Consider the following 21,224-nt stretch of genomic DNA (forward strand, 5'->3'; position numbering starts at 1 on the left):
TAAGTTTTGTAAATTGCTTTAGCGAAATGTGAGTCCAGTGCCTGCCCTGTTTGACTCGTAGTCTAGCAGCAGCGGGATCACATAAACGCACGCAGGGCGCTAGACGTTCTGGTCAACGGTCTGCATTCTAAGTATCCAAGACGAGATCACGTAGGACCACTCTACTGTCATTCCATATAACCTTAGTGCAGTTATACGAACCATAAGCTCAATGCGTCCAGCCAATAGCTGAACGTGAGCTTATGGTATGTACTCACTTTGGAAAAGAGTGGTAGAGAAGTAGGTTTCTCAGTGACGACATGTCCAACGTGTGAGATATTTCTACTTGCGTTTACCTGTTCTTCCATAGTCGGAATAATTGTCGGCTGTTCGTGTAGCAACACAGGTATTACGAGGAGAATAAGTCCCACGTGGTAATAGCCAGCGTGCCATCCTCACCTAGTGTTGGGCTCGTAGGGGCAATGGTTTCACTGATGGTCCTATGCCTAAAGGCCAGAAGGACCTCGGTTAGGTTTTCCCTATTTTACGGGGGGTGGTGACACGAATGCACTGAGTTCTTAGGTTTGCTTGAGACATCCAGCTTTTTCATACATTTTTAACTTTGACAGAATATTTACTGTAAAAATAAATATAATAGACACGAATACTTACATGCTATTTGGCTATGCTAAACTGTCCTAAACGGAGCAGAATCATAGACGTTTACAATTCTAACTATGAATATGATAGAAGCAAGTAAGATGCAAACTTGCTGGAGAATATTAAAAATTCCCTAGACTGTCCATATAACAAATAAACAGGTTTTCGATCGTTAAAACAAAGAAAAAGAGCTACTTCACACCGTTAAAGTCCATACAACATCAAACCTTGGACACCTATATCGACACTAGATGGGTTTAAATCATGAAGAACTAATAAGAAGAGCAGAGAACAGAAAAAAAATTTCTAAAGTAATCGCCAGCATCCTTAATTAAATAGGCATGGGTCTTTTTCATGGTTTTTACTTCTCGTTTAATGCTTGTGTACCATTTTCTGTATTCTAAACTGCTCAGACTGTACTCTTGAATCAAGTATTTGTATATTTTGTATCAAATAGTTTTTCTCCATATCAGTCCCATCTGGTTGATAATTGCACTAATCTTATCTTTTTCTCTTGTTTTCTGAAGATCATTAACTTCAACATATTTTCGTTACGGGTAATACGAACAAATAAGAAATATCCGTGTAAAAATGAAGCTAGAGAGAGAGCTAAAAAAAACGACTTCTCATTATGCGTAAAATGTGGTGTTCTAATAGTACTGGTTTTGGGAGGCATAACTAAATGTTGGTGTGTGCAATTTAACATAATTTGTTACCAATATTGAAATTGATAATATAATTTTCATTTTTATTGTGCATTTATACACTTAAAATATTTAAAAAAAATGCTGATATGCTGCAGACCCCTAATGTTTTTAACCATGATTTTTTTGTGGGCAAATCCAACACTGCTCTTTCCATTTTTATTTATCTTTTTTCAAATTGGTCCAGTAATTGCACGTAACTACTAGTTTCATTATGGTTATGAGCACAGATTTTTAAAAACCCACCAATTCTCTGTGACACGCTATTATCCATGAGGATAAAGGCAATTCTGCCAACTCTTTAACCGTAATTGTTCTGTTTCAAGGATATAAAGACAATATAAATTAACCTAGGAAAGTTCTTTATTGTTTAGTTGAAAAGAAACTTTAAAGTATATTTAATAAATAGTTTGTGTAACGCATAATTTGACCTATGTGCAGTTCTTAAAAAGGATTATTATGCCAATTATCGAATCGTTTTTTATAAAAGTAACTACTGGTAGTTTTAAAATAAATTGATATAATTAAAGTGATAATTATACTGTATCATATGTCTTTGAATCTGTGAAAGGAAGTAGGCACTTATAGGCAGGTAAATGAAAAAATAAAAAATATTAACTTGTTTTAGTAGTATCAACTCATAGAGATTAAATAAATTGTCTTCCTGGTTAGGATTCTGCAGTTTTTGAAAACATAGACAAACAAGAGTTCGTTATACCAGGGTAAGACCAAAATTTCTTGATCTAATCTTCAGAGCTTCATTTAAAGATGTGTTTATTTTTAAAAGAAGTCTAGTTTATCATAAGGTTAATATTGGCTTGGATGAGTTTTTGTGAAACTCTTGATATAGGTTCTTTTTATCCTTGTTGTCTTTTTACTTCGTAAGATCGTCGTTGTGTTAGCTCTTTAATAAAGATGATTGTTTAACAACGTTTTTTACTTTTGTTGGACTTCTAAGTGATAAATTGATTTTATTCAATTCTTTTCAATGGAATGGTGTTAAGGCGGGTTGACACGATTCAAGAATGCTTGGATTTCAAGCTTTCAACTTGGACTAAGTTCACTTGTACAAGTATACTTGTACCAAGTTGGTTGCCACGGTTAAATGACTTGGATGTCAAATAACCATTTTAAAGATAGCGGAAGTGATTGTGAAAGATGTTCTAGTGGTTGCTGATATGTTAATACATGAGCTTTAAATCCAGAAAAAAGGAATAAAAAAGAAAAAATGCCGCACTTCTAACATTCATATTTTTATATTTCTTTATTCGTACATTCCATATTGCTTCCTCAGCTTCATATAACTCCATGAATCTAACACTGTTGCTTTCAGACCATTTTCTTTTTGTATTTACTTCTCGTTTTCGATTTTTTAACACCGGTGCCATTTTCATTTTACAATACCACACTACTTTGATCCAAGAAAGTTTGCCAGCGTCCTACTTAACTTGAATAGAACCTGTTAATACAAGTGTACTTGAATGAACAGGTTACACGATCAAACTAACTTTCAAGTATTGCGCTCAACGTCCAAGCAGACTTTAACCAAGTACACTTGGATCGTGTCAACCCGCCTTTTGTACTACGTCACCTGCCTCCGTGTCGGCCTGAGACAGGGGGGACCTCCTACTCAGTAAGGAGGTCCCCCTGAGGGGGACCTCCTTACTGAGTAGGAGGACTTCGCGCAGGACAGACTGGGTAGGGAAGTTCTCGTCGCTAGCACGCATGGTTTTAAACGCACTACTGTACCTGATAGCATTTCATCTTAGCTCATGAGAATAAAGTGTACACTGAAACAAGAAAATATAGCTTAAAATAGCACTCATAAATGAGTGACTCTCTTAAGTCTACAAATAAAATACAATGAAAACTAGTAGAGAGATGGTCTGGTCGCAGACTCAGACTCTGCCCCAAAGAGGTAGACACCAATCGCCAATTAGTATCCTGCAGATGCACCTTGTGCGCAATAAGGTAGCTTCGGTAAAACTTACAGTTGTTACAAGAGGATTGAACGTCACGTCACCTTCTGGATATACCAGAGCCAAATAAAAAATTTATCGGGAGTTGACGAAAAGCTTATATGCTCTGTATTAGGTATCAGTAAATAAGTGCGACTTTGGACATGTCCTTCGAAGAAATGGTCTTGAAAAACTTACCATCCAGGGAAAAGTAGAAGGCAAAAGAAATAGAGGTAGATCTCCCACACGATACACGGACCATATTGTTGCTACCATTGGCGCTCCATTGTCAGAATGTGCTAGAATGGCAGAAGATAGAAAAACGTGGAGGAACATTGGGAAATTTAGCTAATAGCTTTATGATATCACGATACCTGCATCAGGTTAACGACTAAGAAGAAGAAGAAGAAGAAATAAGTGCGACAAACTTCAGGTAGTGATTCTGAATGAATAATAATGACAGTTTGTCATATAAACGTTTTATATATTTTGTTAAGAATAGTTATACATCAATAATTTTTAAATTTTAACAAATCTAACTTTTTGGACAGTGGACATATGATTACCGTGTACCATTCCTTTAGCATTTGTTCTTTCCAGACTTGGACTGTTATGTTGTGAATTTGATGTATACTGTTGTTACGTCTATATTTGATGAGCTCTGCGAGAATACAGTCGACTCCTGTGGACTTTTTAAGGCGTGTGATTGCGTCCCTCACTTCCAGCATTAAAGCAGGTTCTACATGAGTATTACTTTTTGGTCTTTGACGTGGGGTATCATTTTTTACTTTGGTACCAATAGTTCTTTGAAGTGCTTAATCCATCTGCTTTGTATTGTGTCACTGGTCTAATTATATATTTATTTTTAACCCTGCACATCGTTAGCCGTGGTTTACAATTTTTTTTTTTTATTAGTTACGATGTTATAGATATATTTAGGCAAAGAAACCTTGGTGTGTGGATGATACTGGGGCTTTTAGACTAACTAGATAAATGTTACTATTTGCTAAAGTTCTCATCTTAAAGAATGTTGCTAGTTATAAAAGCAAAGTATAGAGTAAATCCGCGCACAAGAATTTGTTAAGTAATAAGAAATATATAAGTGTAAGTAATAAGGAAAGAAACGTTTGGTAACACCCATTTACCAGGTTGTTATAATATTACAAGGCGGATAAATCTACGGACTCAACATTGGATGAACTAAATAAGCTTATCTTAAAGTCAGTAGAGGACAAAGAAATCTACGATACTATGCAGATCGATAAGGACAACCTTGGAGAATAGGGTAGTAATATCCACTTTGATAAAGCAACCATCAAAGCAAGAGCAAGTATTCTGTCACCTTTACTTTTGGCAACCTTGGTCGATGATCCTCTCAAAAATGTGTTCACAAAAGACTTTTACTGTCTAGAATACGCTGACGATATTGCAATCGTCGTCAGGGGCAAACTCGCCCAAGTTATGTCTGGGATACTGCAAATAGCCCTAAATATAGTTGATAACTAATGTAAGCAAGAAAGACTGACAGTCAATGATCAGACAACACCAATGAATAACTTCACAAAAAAAGACAGCGTTACAAGGTCTAAAACCACCGATGCTGGGAAAAACAGAGATTCCATTTGCCGAATACCTGATGTTATATTTTGATCATAGCCAACATATTTAAATGACACTTAAAACTTATTTGATTTAGACATATTTAGAATTTATGGTAACTGCATTATAATATATTTGTATAGAGTGAAGTCTGGCAATAAACAATTTTTAGTAAATAAATTAAAGTAAAAAAGAGATAGTAAACTTGATACTGTAAAGTGGAAAGAAGCAGTTAATATTAGAGAAATGGATTAGGAAATATGGCAAGGGATCAGGGGCATGTTAAATTGATCTATAAAAGGCATTTGTTGCTACGTAGTTAGTTACTGTAAGACTGATATTCAGAAATGGAATAAAATTGTAAGTAGAGTAACTAAAAGGTTAAGTGTTTATTTTTTAAAGGTTTGGATCTACCATTCTAAGTAGCATATGACATGCACATGACTACATATGACCATAGACATATAATACAAGATAAAGTGACTGCTACAATACAGTCGCGTTCCACCATTGCAACAAAGTAAACTGACGCATAAGCAGTCCCCGCATCTCTGTCTAATGGGCCGGGTTTATCGACCACGCAACCTTATCATTGATCATTTAGGTCACGTGGTCGACAAACCTGGGAAATTAAAAACCGAAGCAAAAAAAAATAATGACTTAATCTCTACCTACAATTTTATTCTAATTCTGAATATCAGTCTTACAATAACTCACTAAGTACCAACAATTACAGTTTATAGATCAATTTAATATGCTCCTCATCCTTTCCCATTTCTCTCATATTAATTGTCTCTTTCCACCTTACAATATCAATCATGCTGTCTCTTTTTTCTTTAATTTATTCACTAAAAATTGTTCAATGTTAGACTTCACTCCATAAAAATATAATATATTGCAGGTTACCATAACTCCTAATTATGTCAAAATCCACTGTCATTTAGATATTATGTTGGCGAAATTCTAATTTCTCCTCTTTTAATTCTAAAAGAACAACTAATAATTCTAATAAATTTATAGTTTCCTTCTTATGAAGCTACAATATCGTGGTGAAATATTAAGACCTAAAACAAATAGGGTTTTATTGCTTATTATTGCTTACTGGCCGATTTTCTGATAATATAACTATTACTTATAACTAATGCTAGAAGAAAAAAGCTTCAAAAACTACATGAAAAAAGATAATCTCACAATCGAGTTTTTTAGAAAACAAATAACCGACAGTCAAAGGAGGAAGTCGTTAATACAGATCATTTATAATTATACAATAATTCATTTAAAAATACAGTTCTAAGGCTAGTGTCTTCCTGTCCAAATAGACCATTTCATAATAATTCATTTGCATGAACGATTGCGCTAGAAAAAAAGAAGAAACGAATACTGTCGAGTAGCTCGAACTTCATCTAATTACCACTTTGAGAAGAATAATTCTCGCTCGCTTAATGTCAGTGATTAAAAAGTCGATGGTTATCGAAGAGCACCCGTAAAAAACGAAGATCTTAATCGAGCTCCTCGATATGCAATTAAAACCTATAACAAATCTTTGGATTACATTCAAATCCTATCATTTATTAAGAATTAAAGTCATAAATTCTCATAACCAGACCTTATAAATCGTGGTTGCTTTTCACCAACAATTAAGTTTGAATTTATGGTCGGACGTTTTTGCCCTTTGGACAACAAAACCCATCGTTTTGGTGATATTTTAGCCACCGACCAGTTTTGGTATGATTATTGCTTCGAAATGATTTTTATCGGTCGACGCGGTGCGTTCAGTTATGCTGATTTTTCGAACACCTTTTGAGCATTCCTTCGATCTTGATAAACTTGTAATGACACAGTAACTTTTTTCGTGTGAGTAACAGATGTCTTCGGTTTTTAAATCGCACAGTTTTTAAAGTTAAATATATCATTTTTATCCTAAATTACTAAAATACCTACTATATTCCGTTTGAGATTTATTGATAGAACGATTTTTGAGACACAACTCATTATGTTGTATTTTATTCGAAGTTTGTTGGCGTGACCATATTCCTTTTTTAAATTCCAAACCTATTAAAAAACCAAAGATAGTTCATGTTTGGAAACCATCGTAATAGTACGTATATAGGTACGTAGATTTCATTTATTATCTGCATTTTTAAAAAGGTTCTTGATACTTCATCATTACTTTGCATCTGTTTTTATTTAACACCTATAATAATTTATATATCTTTAATTATATTATTTAAATTAAAAAGATTAGAACGAATACTAAAGATACTACACCAGAAATAAGAAAGAAATAAGAGAGAAAAGTAATCAAAGTCGAGATAAAAGACGTCATATCAAATATATGAGAAAACAAAGGCTATATACAACAAATTAATAAGAAAATTTTAAAAATTAAAAATATTAGGACCAAGAAAAATAAAAAATATCGAGGAGATGATGTAGAATATATTTTTTTTCCTTTTATACACAATAATATAAAAAAAAAACAAAATGGAAAGGTTATTGAATGATAAAATCTTAAATAATCCAATAATCACGGCTATTAATATGCAGAAAAATAACTGATAAATGCTAAGAATAGTTATAGGAAATATTAAGAAATAATGATTTAAGTTGAAGATTAAATGCCTTTGAAATCTAGAACATGGTAGATATCTATTATATCCATGCTTTTAAGATGATCATATTGAAAATGAAAAGAAACTTAGGACAAAACAACATATTTGAGCTAACAGGATCCAAAAGGAAGATTGTAAAACAATTTTCAAAAATCGAGAGCAAGAAGCAGAGTTTAAAAGTATAAAGTAAATTAATGGATCAATTGTTAAAATGAAATATTAGAAACTAAAAGTGAATGGCAAATGCTGAAGATGAAATAAAAGGATCCAAAAGTTGGTACAAGATACAGACAAAAAAAAACAGGAATGCCGTTGATTATACGTTTAAAATATTAATTAACGCGTAATACAATTATGACTCACAGAGAATACCAATGGCAATAACTAATATTACACGACAATAACAAATATACAAAGAATATGAAAAAAGTAAAACACCACAAATTAAGAATGCAGTAAGTAAGAAAATAAAGAAGAAAAGGGAAGAATAACAAAAGCGATCTAGACAAGACTACAGAAACAGAACAGATTATGATAAAGAGATACAACTGGATTGCCTGGAAAAATTTAATGGAAAAAGATAGGAGTAAGAAAACTAAACTAAAAGTAGCCGAGTAATAACTGAGGCAACATGGAAAAATTGGTATATGTCAAATAGAGAAGAATTCTTCTTCTTTTGATGTAGACGTAACTTTGTCTGTTTTTCAATGTGCCTCCAGTAAGTCGTTCCATTGTTTTCGTGGTCTTCCTACATATAATTTTGCTATTCGAAATTTAAGTGCACTGAAATTGCTTCGCTTTAAATCCTTGCTCTGTAATATATGATAAGTTTAGCCGCTTGAAGAATTGCGTCTGGTTTTGAACGAAAAACAAACTGAGTTTTATTGGCCATAAATCTTAAAATCTGATTTAGTCACTATGAACACTAATGTGTTTCGTAACGAAATTAATTTATTAAACACAATAATAAAATTAATAACCTAAGTACTAAGAAATAAATTGAATAAGATTATAACACTAGCAGAAAAACAACAACAAGGTTTTAGATCGGAAGATCATACACCGACGGTATATTTATAATGGGGCAATTAAGTCAAATTAAAGGACGTTATCCACTTATTGAACTCAAGAGAGATGCCTTTAGGAATAATTAAAACGATCGAAAATATCTACCAAAACAACACAATAAAAGTAAAAGTAGAAGACGAACTAACTGACCCTATTGAACTTGGCAATGGGATAAGACAGGGAGATTCCCTGAGTCCTTTATAGTTCAACCTGATTATGGATGAAATAATAAAAAAGTAAGAAATGAGAGAATGGTGTGGATGCAGCTCAAAACAACTATTTAGAGCTACTGCCTCAAAAATTAAAATAGCTATGATGATTGCCAACCTCCGTACCGGAGATGGGAGCTGAAGAAGAAGAAAAAGAAATAAAAAAGGATACCAAATAGGATAAAAACAGCTTAACATAATCTGACATTAATGACATCAAATACATTCATAAAGACGGCAAGAGACGGTTCCCCAATAGGAAGACGATCAGTAGGAAGATCACGTAAAACGATGGAACGACAACTTACTGGAGTCACATTGAAAAACAGACAGAGTCATATCTCTCAAAAGAAGAAAAAGAAAAAGAAGAATTGTGAGCCCCTACTGGGTGTACTTCACTTCCAGTTTAATAATACTTCTTCTTCAAGTGCCATCTCCGCGGCGGCGGTCGGCAATAATCATAGCTATTCGGACTTTTGAGACGGCTGCTCTGAAAAGTTCAATTGATGTACATCCGTACCACTCTCTCAGGTTACACAGCCATGACATTCTACGCCTCCCTATGCTTCTCTTTCCTTGGATCTTTCCCTGCATAATCAGTTGGAGCGCAAGGTGTATTTCTCTCCACGTGTGATATCTCCGAGATATTCTAATTTTCTTGTTTTTATTGTATTTAAAATTTCCATTTCTTTGTTCATCCTTCCCAGAACCTCTTTATTTGTGACGTGTTCTGTCCATGATATTTTCAAAATTCTTCTGTACACCCACAGCTCGAATGATTCCAGTTTTTTCATTGATGTCGCATTCAAGATCCAAGATTCCATTCCATAAAATAATACAGTCGATATCAATCTCGTTTTCGAAATGCATTATGTACATTCTCTCGTCTTCGTTTGGGATGGACATACATAAAAAGAAGAAGAAGAAAAAGAAGAAGAAGAAGAAGAACTTGTAACTAAAGTGTTATCTGCATTCCTGAAGACGCGAGTCCTATAATTTACCAGTGAATCTTGAATGGTTTGTGTTTCATGTCAGCACAAACAGTGTCCTCACCTGGAGGCACATTGAAAAACAGACAGAGTCATGTCTACATAAAACGAAGAAGAAGAAGAAGCTACATGTTAATCTTCACCACGAGATAATCTTTAATGACATAGGGGTTTGCGATGTATAGTTCTGTTATTACGATTTATTATGGTTTACGCTAATTAGTTGGATTTGACCGCACGCACCACACAAGTACTTAAAGAGGTGGTTTTCACCTTCTTAAAAACCGCACAAGACATGAGACTTAAAACAAACGAGGAAAAAATCAAAGAATTGGCATCAATCCTGATTATCAGAAATAGAGCTAGATATGCCCAACAAATCTCCAGCATAGACCTGTACAATTTTTGAGGTAGTAAACAAGTTAACTTGGATTCACAACACACATAATCACAACAAGGAATAATGACAAAATTTGAAGAGATAAAACGAAGGATACTCCTAGCGAATGTTATTTTGGGCTAAACAAGCGGCTAAAAAATAGAAATTTAAGCCAAAAAACTAAACTAACATTATATAGATCGCTCATTCTACCAGTGCTAATATATGGGTCAGAAACATGAACCATCTTTAAAACAGAGACAAATCGTCTGTTCGTCTTCGAAAGGACGATACTAAAAAGAATAATAGGTACAATCTGTGAGAATGGTATTTGGAGAAGTCCATATAATTTTGAGCTGTACGAGAAGTATACAAAAATATTAAATGGTAGGGATATAATATCTTTTATAAAAATAGGTAGGCTTAGATGGGCTAGACACGTTTCAAAAGCAAATAAAAATTACTAATTCAGACGAACATTATTAACAGCATTAGTAGGAAATAGGAGTAGGGTAGACCAAGACTGGGATATGAACGAAGAGGCAAGGAAGATCAGCGCCGCAAACTGGCTACGGTTGAGAGATGAGTGGAGAAGACGCCGCAATGCTGAAATGATGACTCTCCATGGTACTGAAAATATCGTCAGATATACAAAAGCTAACCGGATAAGATGGGCAGTTCATGTGGTAAGACCAGAGGAAGATAGGGTGCTAAAGACAATGTTTTTTTGAGAGACCAGGCGGTAAAAGATCAGTAGGCCCTCCCAGAAAAAGATATATAAAAAGATAAGGATGATGTTTAAGCTGATTTATCTAGGATTGAGGTACAAAAATGGGAAATGGAAGCACAATATCGGCGGAATATGGAAAATGGATGCGGCGAAGATTCACCCAGAGTTATATGCCAGTCAAGAAGAAGAAAAACAGTGATGATGATGATGTATTATTTAAGACACATATAAAGTTTCAAGGTTTCAATGTTTCAAGGCTATACCTTGTCAAAAATGATAACATTAGATGAATTGTTAATGTAGATATTTATATAACAGAAATAATAGAAAAGAAATTAGTTATGTAGTATGGCCATTTAGGAAAAATAAATGGTTTTAGATAGTCAAAAAATATGGAGTTGGATATCAGTAGAAAAAAGGAAGTGGGCTCGACTACCCAGAAGCTGTAAAACAGATGTCTAAGAAGCAATAATCAAGAGTGGCGACCTCGGGTACACGTAAACTCATCACCAATTACCATAAATACCCTCGTACATACAACAAACTCATCACCGCCATAAAAGTAGGGATTTCAAAATAGACCCTAAGAGATTGGTAAACTGATCACTGGCCTACCTGCACCCCGGATCAGGTATAGACCATAAAATCCCAGCAAACGGCTAATTTTTGGTAATTTCACAGAATAATACCCTAATCCAGATGTCTTAAATGCAACTGAAATTTATTGGTTTTTATTTGGGAATTCCACAAAATTCTATTGATAGCTATCTAAAATCATGCGAAAAGGAAAATTTTTCTTCATTTGCCCTTGTTTCTTCAACATGGATAGTGAACTACTAATTGATTACGTCCTGAGCCAATGCCGACAAAAAATAATGGTTATCAATAATTTCAAATTTCAATTGCGAAAGACTCTAAAAAAATCGAATTGCTTTTTGTGGACTTGTGCGACGAAAGGGTGTAAGGCTAAATGTCATACAACTGGTGAGTAGAAATTTTATACCGTTTTTGTTTAGTTGTTTCGCACTGGTTTTCGCGAATCATCCTGATCAAACAGAAAAAAATGAGCGTAATTAAGTTCTTTAAGTTAACTGTATAAGATGTTTCTTGTAGGCAAGGCATAATATTACTTTGTTGCTGTAGATTACCTTTTCTGATATTACATTTTGAGATTTCTAATTAAATTGTTAAAGTCACATTGTTATATATATATATATATATATATATATATATATATATATATATATATATATATATATATATATATATATATATACAGGGTATCCAATTAAGTCGGCACCATATGTGAAACCTTTTTATTTTTAGTTTTACGAATTTTGTTATATAAAATAATTATGTTACATAAAAAGTTTTGAATGATCTAAAACCTAGAACACAATGATCAGATATTAAATTTTTTTAGTTGTATACGCGGTTTGTCAAAAAAATGAATTGTGGATATTCTCAAGTCTTAATAAAATTCATGTTGTTTAACGAACCGCGTAAATGACTGAAGAATACTAATATCTGATTCTGATGATTGAAGTTCTAGATCATTCAGAACTAGACAATAATTTTTTTTTCATAAAACTAAAAATAAAAAAATTTTCCATATGGTATCGACTTAATTGGACTCCTTATATATATATATATATATATATATATATATATATATATATATATACTGAAAAAGCAATAAACGCTTGTAGTCAACGCTGATCAGTTAGACTACAAAACACAACTATTTGGGTGTGCAGCTGGAGATACGACAAAGAAGTACTCTTTTTAGTCTACCAAGCTTTCGCAAATCTTTATTTGCATCATCAGGGTGCTACAATAAACAAAATTAGTACAAATTACAGAATAAAAATTATTGTGTATCTTACACTAATTGAAGTTAGTTGTCATGTTTATAAAATGAAATGAACAACTCATCTGACTCCTACAAATAATGGCGAAAACTAACCAAAAAATGTAAAAAAATTGCTTTTAAAAGCACTCTAATTATGGGATCTTTGTACAAGTCACTGAAAGATAAAGTACAGGAAACTGTACTTAAGCATTTTGATGCATTCTGTCACAATAAATGCATTGCTGATTACTTCAAATTTAAAAATTTCCGCCAATGATGCCATAAAATGTAAAGCTTTGCACGTGTAAAAAATTAAGTTTCCTTCGACTTCAATGCACTAATAGCACACTCAAGTTTTTAGCTTTTCCTATTTTTTAGACATTTTATATTTACTTCCTGTCCAAAATCGTCTATTATTTTCAAGATAGTCAAATAATGCCAAAACAATAAGACTTAGACCGAATGTATGCTTAACAAATTATCTCGAGAATTCAATGAGAAATATAAAATGCTACTTCCGATATAAACAAAAATAGCACATGTTGACAAATATTTTCATTTTAAAGTTTACTATCGAAATCCTATGACCCTAAATTTTTAGATCTCAAAACCATTTAGATTGGCAGATACGTCTAATAGGTCACACCGTGAGACGTATTAATATCTCAGTTAAATTTTAAAGCAACTTGCTTAAAATAATTTCTGAATTTATTAAATTATCACATAAACGAGAAATATAACAGGTAAGAGGCAATCTTTCGCATTAGAAACCAGGCAAAAACCCCGGTGATGAGTTTACCTATCTGCGGTGATGAGTTTACCACTCTCCAAAGGATACCGGTGATCAGTTTACCATATCTCCGAGGGACTAATAATTTTATGGGGGTCTATATAGTGATGAGTTCGTACACGTCCGCGACCTCGCCAATAAAGGTGACTAGCAAGACCGAAAATTATGTAAGTTGAAAATCGAGAAACCCAATGAGTAAATTTCTAAAATGCAAAATAACAATTAATCACAAGGCATAAAAAAATTGGTAAAACATCAAGTAAAGAGAAACAGATTTGAATAAGACATCATAGTACTTTTCTTTCATGATCACTGTAAGAAACTTTAGAAGTATTAAAGTAAAAATATATTGTTAACTATGTATGAATTTTTGAATTTACTGATGCATTCTCAGATCTATATAGAATCTTTTTAATTTGAATTAATTGTGTAAAGTTTACATAATCCATGGTTTTTACATAGTTTTATTTTTTTACATTTTACATAATATGTTATTATTAAAATTTTCGCGTTATTGTATAAACTTACCCAACAACTTCGTCACTGCTCCCTGTTGCGTAAGCATATGCTGAGCTAAGTCGTAATGCCTTAGCCCGAACCTGGATAATTCCAGGAATCGTTGTTGAGATACTAAAGATGCTAAGGGATGACCAGGAGTCGCTGCGCTATTACCGTACAACTCCCGAAGAGCAGCAGGGCCGAGGGACGTCGGTATTGATGCCGACGATGGGGCAGATATTGAATTGGGGATAGCGGGTGACGATGATGACACTGAAATAAATAAATAAACTCATTAGCGCTAGTTAATTCTAATTAAATTGTCATTAAATATTATTCTAATAATTGTTTCTTGACATGCCACCATTATTTTTCCATAAAGACCCCTGTGTTAAAGTAGACATTGAATCACTGAATTTGAAAGATGCCCTTGGATATCAAATCAAAAATCGTGACTTCATTTTAACGTCTTAAATATATATTAAAATTTCTAATTTCTTTCCAAAAAAAAAGGCAGTAAATCGTAAAATTTGGAGAGAAATTAATAGCTAAGAAGACTTTTTTTAGTACAAACAACTTAAGCTTATTTAAATCTCATAACGAAACCCGAATCAATTTGTAAATTTATCTTTAGATCTTGATAGGCTTTTTACTTTGTTTACATCCATTTTTATCATCAAAATCTAAATATGCGTAACGCCAGTCTTAGCCAAGAGCTACAAATTCTCCACGACGCGACAAGTAGGTACATATTTCCTTAAAGTCAACAGGTGGTACCTTCTTACAACTACTCTGTGACAAAATTCCCTTTCTTTTATGCCCCCATTTATTTTAGCTGCCAGCAGTACATTAAGACTCTAAAGCGACGACATGTGTTTTTTGCTTTTTAAACAAGACATTTTCGCTGCCGATTTCATTAAGTCACTTTTTGCAGGTGGTTTGTGTACATACAACGAAGCGTTTTGTACTAATAGGGTGTAGCGATTCCTAATTTAATAATTAAATCTACCACCGGAGAACAACTGGCTTTTGTGTTCTCTGCTAATAATGAAAACTGATAAGGAAAGGGAAACCGGTAGTTTAAAGTACCTTTAAACGCAAATTAATTCGGCATTTAAATTTTTTATTTGTAGAATACATTTCTGACTGTGTTTATATTCTAACATTGCATAATCCTCATATAAGTTGTATTACATCTTATACTTCACAATAGAAAGTTATATGAGAGAAGAAAAAATAGAATAGGAAAAATAATTATAGTTGAGGGACAAATATATAGATAATAAAAAAATTAGAAGATGGTATGAAGCAAAGGAAGGAAAAATAAAAAGGGCAATAAGATGACCAAAAAAAGAAGAAGAGTAAAGAGAAATAAAAATAATTTTATAAACATAATAAGCTGTGCTATGTTGGGCGTTTCAATACGAGACAAGATCAAAAACCGCTAGCTACGTCGAAGATCCGGAGTGGCCGATGCCGTATAGAGAATAGTAACATTAAAGTGGAACTGGGCAGGTCACGTAGTTCGAATGATAGATAACAGATGGACAAAGCGGATACTGGAATGGTGACCAATAGATGATGCCTACCGAAGCAGAAGTCGTCCACCAACACATTGAACTGACGACCTAAAACGTTGCCTTAGAAATTGGATGCAAGAGGCACAAGATCGAAACACAAGATTGTCATATTAAATTCTTTTGATCTTATGTTAAATCTGTGGACCAGTCTTTGCAGACTATCTTTATCTTGGGCTATCAATATTGCGTCGTCTGCGTAACAGAGTATTTTGATTTCTTTGTTTCCCATTCTGTATCCTCTTCCTTTGTTAACGGTTTTTATGATTTCATCCATAATCAAAGTAAAGAGCATGGGGCTCAATGAATCCCCTTGTCTTATTCCGCTGCCTATTTTTATAGGTTCCATAAGTTGTCCATCTATTCCGACTTCCATTTTGTTGTTTTGGTAGATGTTTTCGACAGTGTTTCGATAGTCTTTAATGTGTGACTTTTATTTACAGCAGCAGTAATCCCAGTAACGAAATAGCAATTACTTCACCGCAAGTAATATAACTCCGACTATACTCTACTGTATGCTGATGATACTGCACTTCTAACATTAAATTCAATTAACGGGATGGTTAGGACACGAGCTGTATTCGATAAAGTCTAAAATGCATCGAGCAGAACAAAGTCGATCCTGATCTTTTTTTTTTTTTTGTTTAAGTTCGCTATTTCCAATTTGATCTATAAGGCGATTGGATTATTGGTATATAAATGTTTGATAGTGTAAAGCGGGCAGAAGTACTTTCTATTCTCAATATATTCTTAAAATTATTGTTATATCTACTGCTAAATGTAAACACTGCTGTAAAAAATATTGAACACATATTTTTCGAGTATTGAAAGCATATTAATAATAAAAACTTAGCCAAAGTTAAAATACACGGAATATATTCAGATGCGTTCAAAACAAAGAAAGGAACTAGACAGGGTTGTATACTATCACCATTATTGTAAAACATATATTCTAAATATATAATGAGAAAAGTACTAGATGAATGGGATGGAGGTACCACTATCTGGCAGCGAATGAAGTCGAAATGATTACCATCACTGAACGACTAAGCCGGATAAGCGAAGAATTCGGACTTCAGATCAACACCGGAAAAATGAAAATAATGATCGTTGACAGAGAAATAATAATCTACCGCACATACACCAAGTGGTGAATTTCAAAGTGGTAGACGGATTTGTATAATTGGGCCACCTGATAACCAATACCAACGAACTTTTGGAGTAAATGTTATGCATATGATCTGCAAACAGATTTGGGAATCCGGAGAGTGGCCCAATGACTGGACAACATCCACTTTCATCCCTATATTCAAAAAAGGAACTCCGTTAGATTGCAGCAACTACAGAACGGTAACCCAAATATCCTATGCAAGCAAGGTTCTACTTCATGTAATACACGAAAGACTTTCGTCGACACGAAAAGTTTTCTTTTGCCTAAGATATCAGAAGAACAAACGGAATGTGTCCCAGGAAAGGCACAAGAGAACACATCCTTAATGCCAGGCAGCTAATCGAAAAAACTCGTGAATTTAATACTCCTATGCTTATGTGCTTTGTGGATTACACAAAGGCCTTCGATAAAGTCAAATGGCAGCAGCTATGGTCCATACTAGCGGAAATGGGAACACCCCACCACTTAATTTAACTAATTAGAAGTATATATGAGAATAATAAGTGCACAGTAAAAATAAACAACTATCATTATTCCAATATTCCATTATTCCATATTCCAATCATTTAAGAACAGAGGCAGGTGTCAGGCAGGGATGCATAATCTCGCCAACTCTGTTTAATATCTACAGCGAATACATTATGCGAAAAGTACTAGAAGGATGAAAGGGTAGGGATATCAGTAGGAGGTCAAGAAATCAGTAACTTGAGATATGCTGCTGACACTTTAATAATCGCGGCAAATCAAGAAGAAATGGAAGACCTAATGAGATGTCTGGAGGAGAAAAGCAAAACATATGGACTAAAGGTAAATAGGAGTCAGACAAAGATCATGATAGTAGACAGAGCTGGGAATAATCTTCAACACATTAAAGAAATTGGGAGCTTTGAAGTAGTAAATAGTTTCTTATACCTGGGGTACCTAATAACAAATGACAGAGGGTGTGACAGAGAGATATGTAGAAGGTTGACTATTGCTAGAACAGCTACGATGAAACTGGTAACAATTTGGAAAAATTCCAGCATAACAATACACACAAAACTAAGGCTGGTAAGGGCACTCATTATTTCCATAGCCACATATGCATCCGAAACGTGGATCTTAAAGAAAGCCGATAAAAATAAACTAGACGCTTTCGAAATATGGGTATACCACATTAAGAATGCCGCATATTAGGAATATCCTGGATTGATCATCGCACTAACGTATCGATATTAGAACAACTTAAAGTAAAGCATAGATTTCTTAAACAAATACCATAGAGATATTTGCAGTATATTGGACACATTGCTAGAAGAACAGGTACGATAGAAAAATTGATAGTCGAGGGTAGAGTTGAAGGAAAGAGACCTAGGGGAAGATCTCCAAGCCGTCGAGTAGATCAAACAAAAATTTTGATTAACCAAGGGTTACATGAAGCCGAACAACTAGCCCAGGACAGGGAAGGAAGCACTCTCAACAAAACTGATAGAAATAAGATCGAAGATTTCGAAATGTAGGACTATAGAAGAATTCTACGCGTGTCCTGGACAAAACATAGAACCAACCCGTCAATTCTGAAAGAGCTTCATATAAAAGACAGGCTATTAAAAAATTAAACCGAGCATACCTATTTTACTTCGGCCAAATAGCAGGGACCATGGAACTATTGGTAGTAGAAAGAAAGGTAGAAGGCCCAGGACCAAGAGGAAGATTTTCAAAGCATTGAGCAGACCAAATGAAGACTCTGGTGAAAAAAATCCCTACATAAAGCTGTCCATATGGCACAGGATCGCAGCCAATGGAGGCAGAAAGCCAATAATATTTAGAATGGCACCACGCCATGACAAGGGCTCAAGGAATGAGGAGGAGAATATAGATTAATCGAAAACGATATATATTGTTGTAATAAACGATGTACATAGTAATCGAATAATATTGTTAACCAAAATAAAATCGTTTACAGTAAAGTTGTTGAAAGAATGATTTTATACGGTATCAATCTATTTGCTGTTATCTTAATCAAAATTTAATTCCGTTAAACTGTTTAGACTAGTTGCAAAAAATTAATATCATAATTAGGTATAGCCATTTGAAGTTTTTATTCAAATATTCACCTCGCGCACGGCAAAAAGATAGACATCACGATCGGTATATTAAATAAAACTTTATGTTGAATTACTCAGCCATGATCAACTTAAAAATATTGTGCGGTCATGTGGAACTTATTAAATATATCGAGCACCAGTTGTCATTACAGTTAAGTTTAGCTTGTGCTTTATTGTATTTCGACATTGGCTTTTATATTTACCAATAGAAACATGAGGTAATGAATGCAGCTACTTCACAGATAATTAAAAGAATTAATTATACCACCATTTCGTGTAGAAAGGGGGCGGTATGATATTGTATTGGAGTACGAGTTTCAACTTTACCCTTTGCTCTATTTTAATGATTTGAACAATCATTTTATTTTTTATAGCTATATTACCCTTACTTTTCATATATGTTCTTTATTTAATCATCCAGTTTTAACTCGGTCTATCACTTCATCTTCTTTTATGATATTTCCATAAACTTGCCCTTGCTCCCTCTGATTTGATTGTTATATTTAGTTGTTTTTTTTTTCATATTATTTTTTTTTCTGGTAATCAAATGGTCGGCATTCAATGTAAGAGATGATGAAGGTGGTCGAAAACTTGACTACAAAAGAAACTGAAAAAATGTCCACAGTTCATCAGAATGGGTCGACAAATACTATCGGTCGACAAATGTTCCCGTTGTGACCTCAGCACAACGCCTATCGAATGTGCGTTTTGTAGTAAACCAAAGAGGTCAAAGGTCTCGTTTCCGACGGCGAAAAAAATAGAACCCTTCAGCCAAGGAAATAAATCCTAACAAAAAAAAAGCGTTGCTTCAGCAGGGGCTTAAAGAAAATGGTGTAAATATTAATGGTTATAAGTTTATTGGTGATCACCAATAAAATGATAATTTTGAAACGTGAAATGATTGCGAAAAATAATAGTTTTAAGTTTCTAGGATCTGTGCACAAAAACGAATCTCATAAAATTACAACGGGGAGTGAAACAAGGAGACACCATTTCCTTTAAACTAATCACCCTGGCCCTTGAAGACATTTTTAAAAAATTAGAATGAATCATCGTAGGTGCATATACATTGACGGATCACATTTAAACCGTTTGAGATTTTTGGATAAAATAGTTTTAATAGCATATAGTTTCCAATAACTAAATGAAATATTTCACCAATTAAATAAATGTTTCGCAGAGGAAGACTTAAAAATGAACTACAGTAAAACAGACGTAATGAGCCAGAACCAGACCAATCTAACATATTATATACACAACCATACCATAGAAAATGTTAAACCTAATGTATATTTGGGCCACCACGTCATCAAACTGGGAAAACCGTATCAAGATGTTGAAATTAAAAGAAGAACACAACTATAGTGTATTTTTATGTATGAGAGAGTAATAAAACAATAAATTATGTATGCAAATCCCTAAACTGTTGATACGGGTGACTCAATGAAAAACAGATATTTGTCAACAAGTTTACAGAAGTATATAGGAAAACAATTTTAAATTGAGTATGACCACCAGGTATAAAGGTTGGAGCAGAATAGAATACAATAGTTGTGAGGGTTACTAATCCCTAAATAAGGTTGCCAGTGTCGGAGTGATGGAGGTTAACAGGTACTAATGAATTTGCAAGAAATGTAAGATGTTTATTTTATTGGTTATATATAACCAATAAAAGTTTAATAAGTACCTACCTATTTGAGAAATGAAGTTTAATTCTTTAGATAAAATAAAACGTTTTATTTTATCTATTTGCAAAATAAAGTTTAATTCTTTGCCTATTTGCAAAATAAAGTTTAAATTTTTAAATAAAAAAAGTTTTATCTGAAATGAGTGCATTCCACGAAGTAAGGGTTTCAACAATCAAACATTTAATTCTTTAATTCCAGGAATCTACGACAGTAATTGACTAGATAATTACCTTCTAAACTTATTCCACAGAAAATGTGATAGTGGGTTTTTCCATTTTGTATATAGGAAGATCCAAGTGGCGTATTCAAAATTCTTAACAGTTCACTAAAAGTAGGTACTTCAGTTGCAAGGTGCAGTTTATTGTGTATACTAGTGTTATGGAAAATTTGGAAGTGCCGTGTAAACGCCGAAAAATTGGTCCTCTAACAGTTAATGAAAAAACATTAATATTTAATTGTTTTAAATCATTTACAGACAAACGTTTATGTGAAAGTGTTGATGAGACCGTTGAGTTAGTTAGCAGTACACTTGGTGTTGGGAAATCTACGATTTACAGAGTTATTAAAGAAGAGAAATGTGGTAGTTTTCAAATGCCACGTAATGCTCCAGGGAAACCAAAATTTCAAATAGAATATCATTTTAAAGGAGGACTTCGACGGAAAGTTCATGAATT

General features: G+C 33.6%; 1 protein-coding gene across 2 annotated transcripts in view; it reads right to left on the reverse strand.

Moving 5' to 3' along the window:
- LOC140432095 (paired box protein 6 homolog) overlaps nucleotides 1-21,224 on the reverse strand; it is a 159,226-nt gene that overhangs the window by 110,826 nt on the left and 27,176 nt on the right. For both annotated transcript variants that reach the window (XR_011949765.1, XM_072519937.1), the window contains exon 2: nucleotides 14,058-14,300. Coding sequence is in view for 1 of the 2 variants with exons in the window: in XM_072519937.1 (XP_072376038.1) it covers nucleotides 14,058-14,300 (243 nt within the window). In the remaining variant the exon portion in view is untranslated. The remainder of the gene's footprint in view (nucleotides 1-14,057; nucleotides 14,301-21,224) is intronic.

This window comes from Diabrotica undecimpunctata, chromosome 1 (assembly GCF_040954645.1).
Source record: "Diabrotica undecimpunctata isolate CICGRU chromosome 1, icDiaUnde3, whole genome shotgun sequence".
In the NCBI taxonomy this organism is placed as follows: domain Eukaryota; kingdom Metazoa; phylum Arthropoda; class Insecta; order Coleoptera; family Chrysomelidae; genus Diabrotica; species Diabrotica undecimpunctata.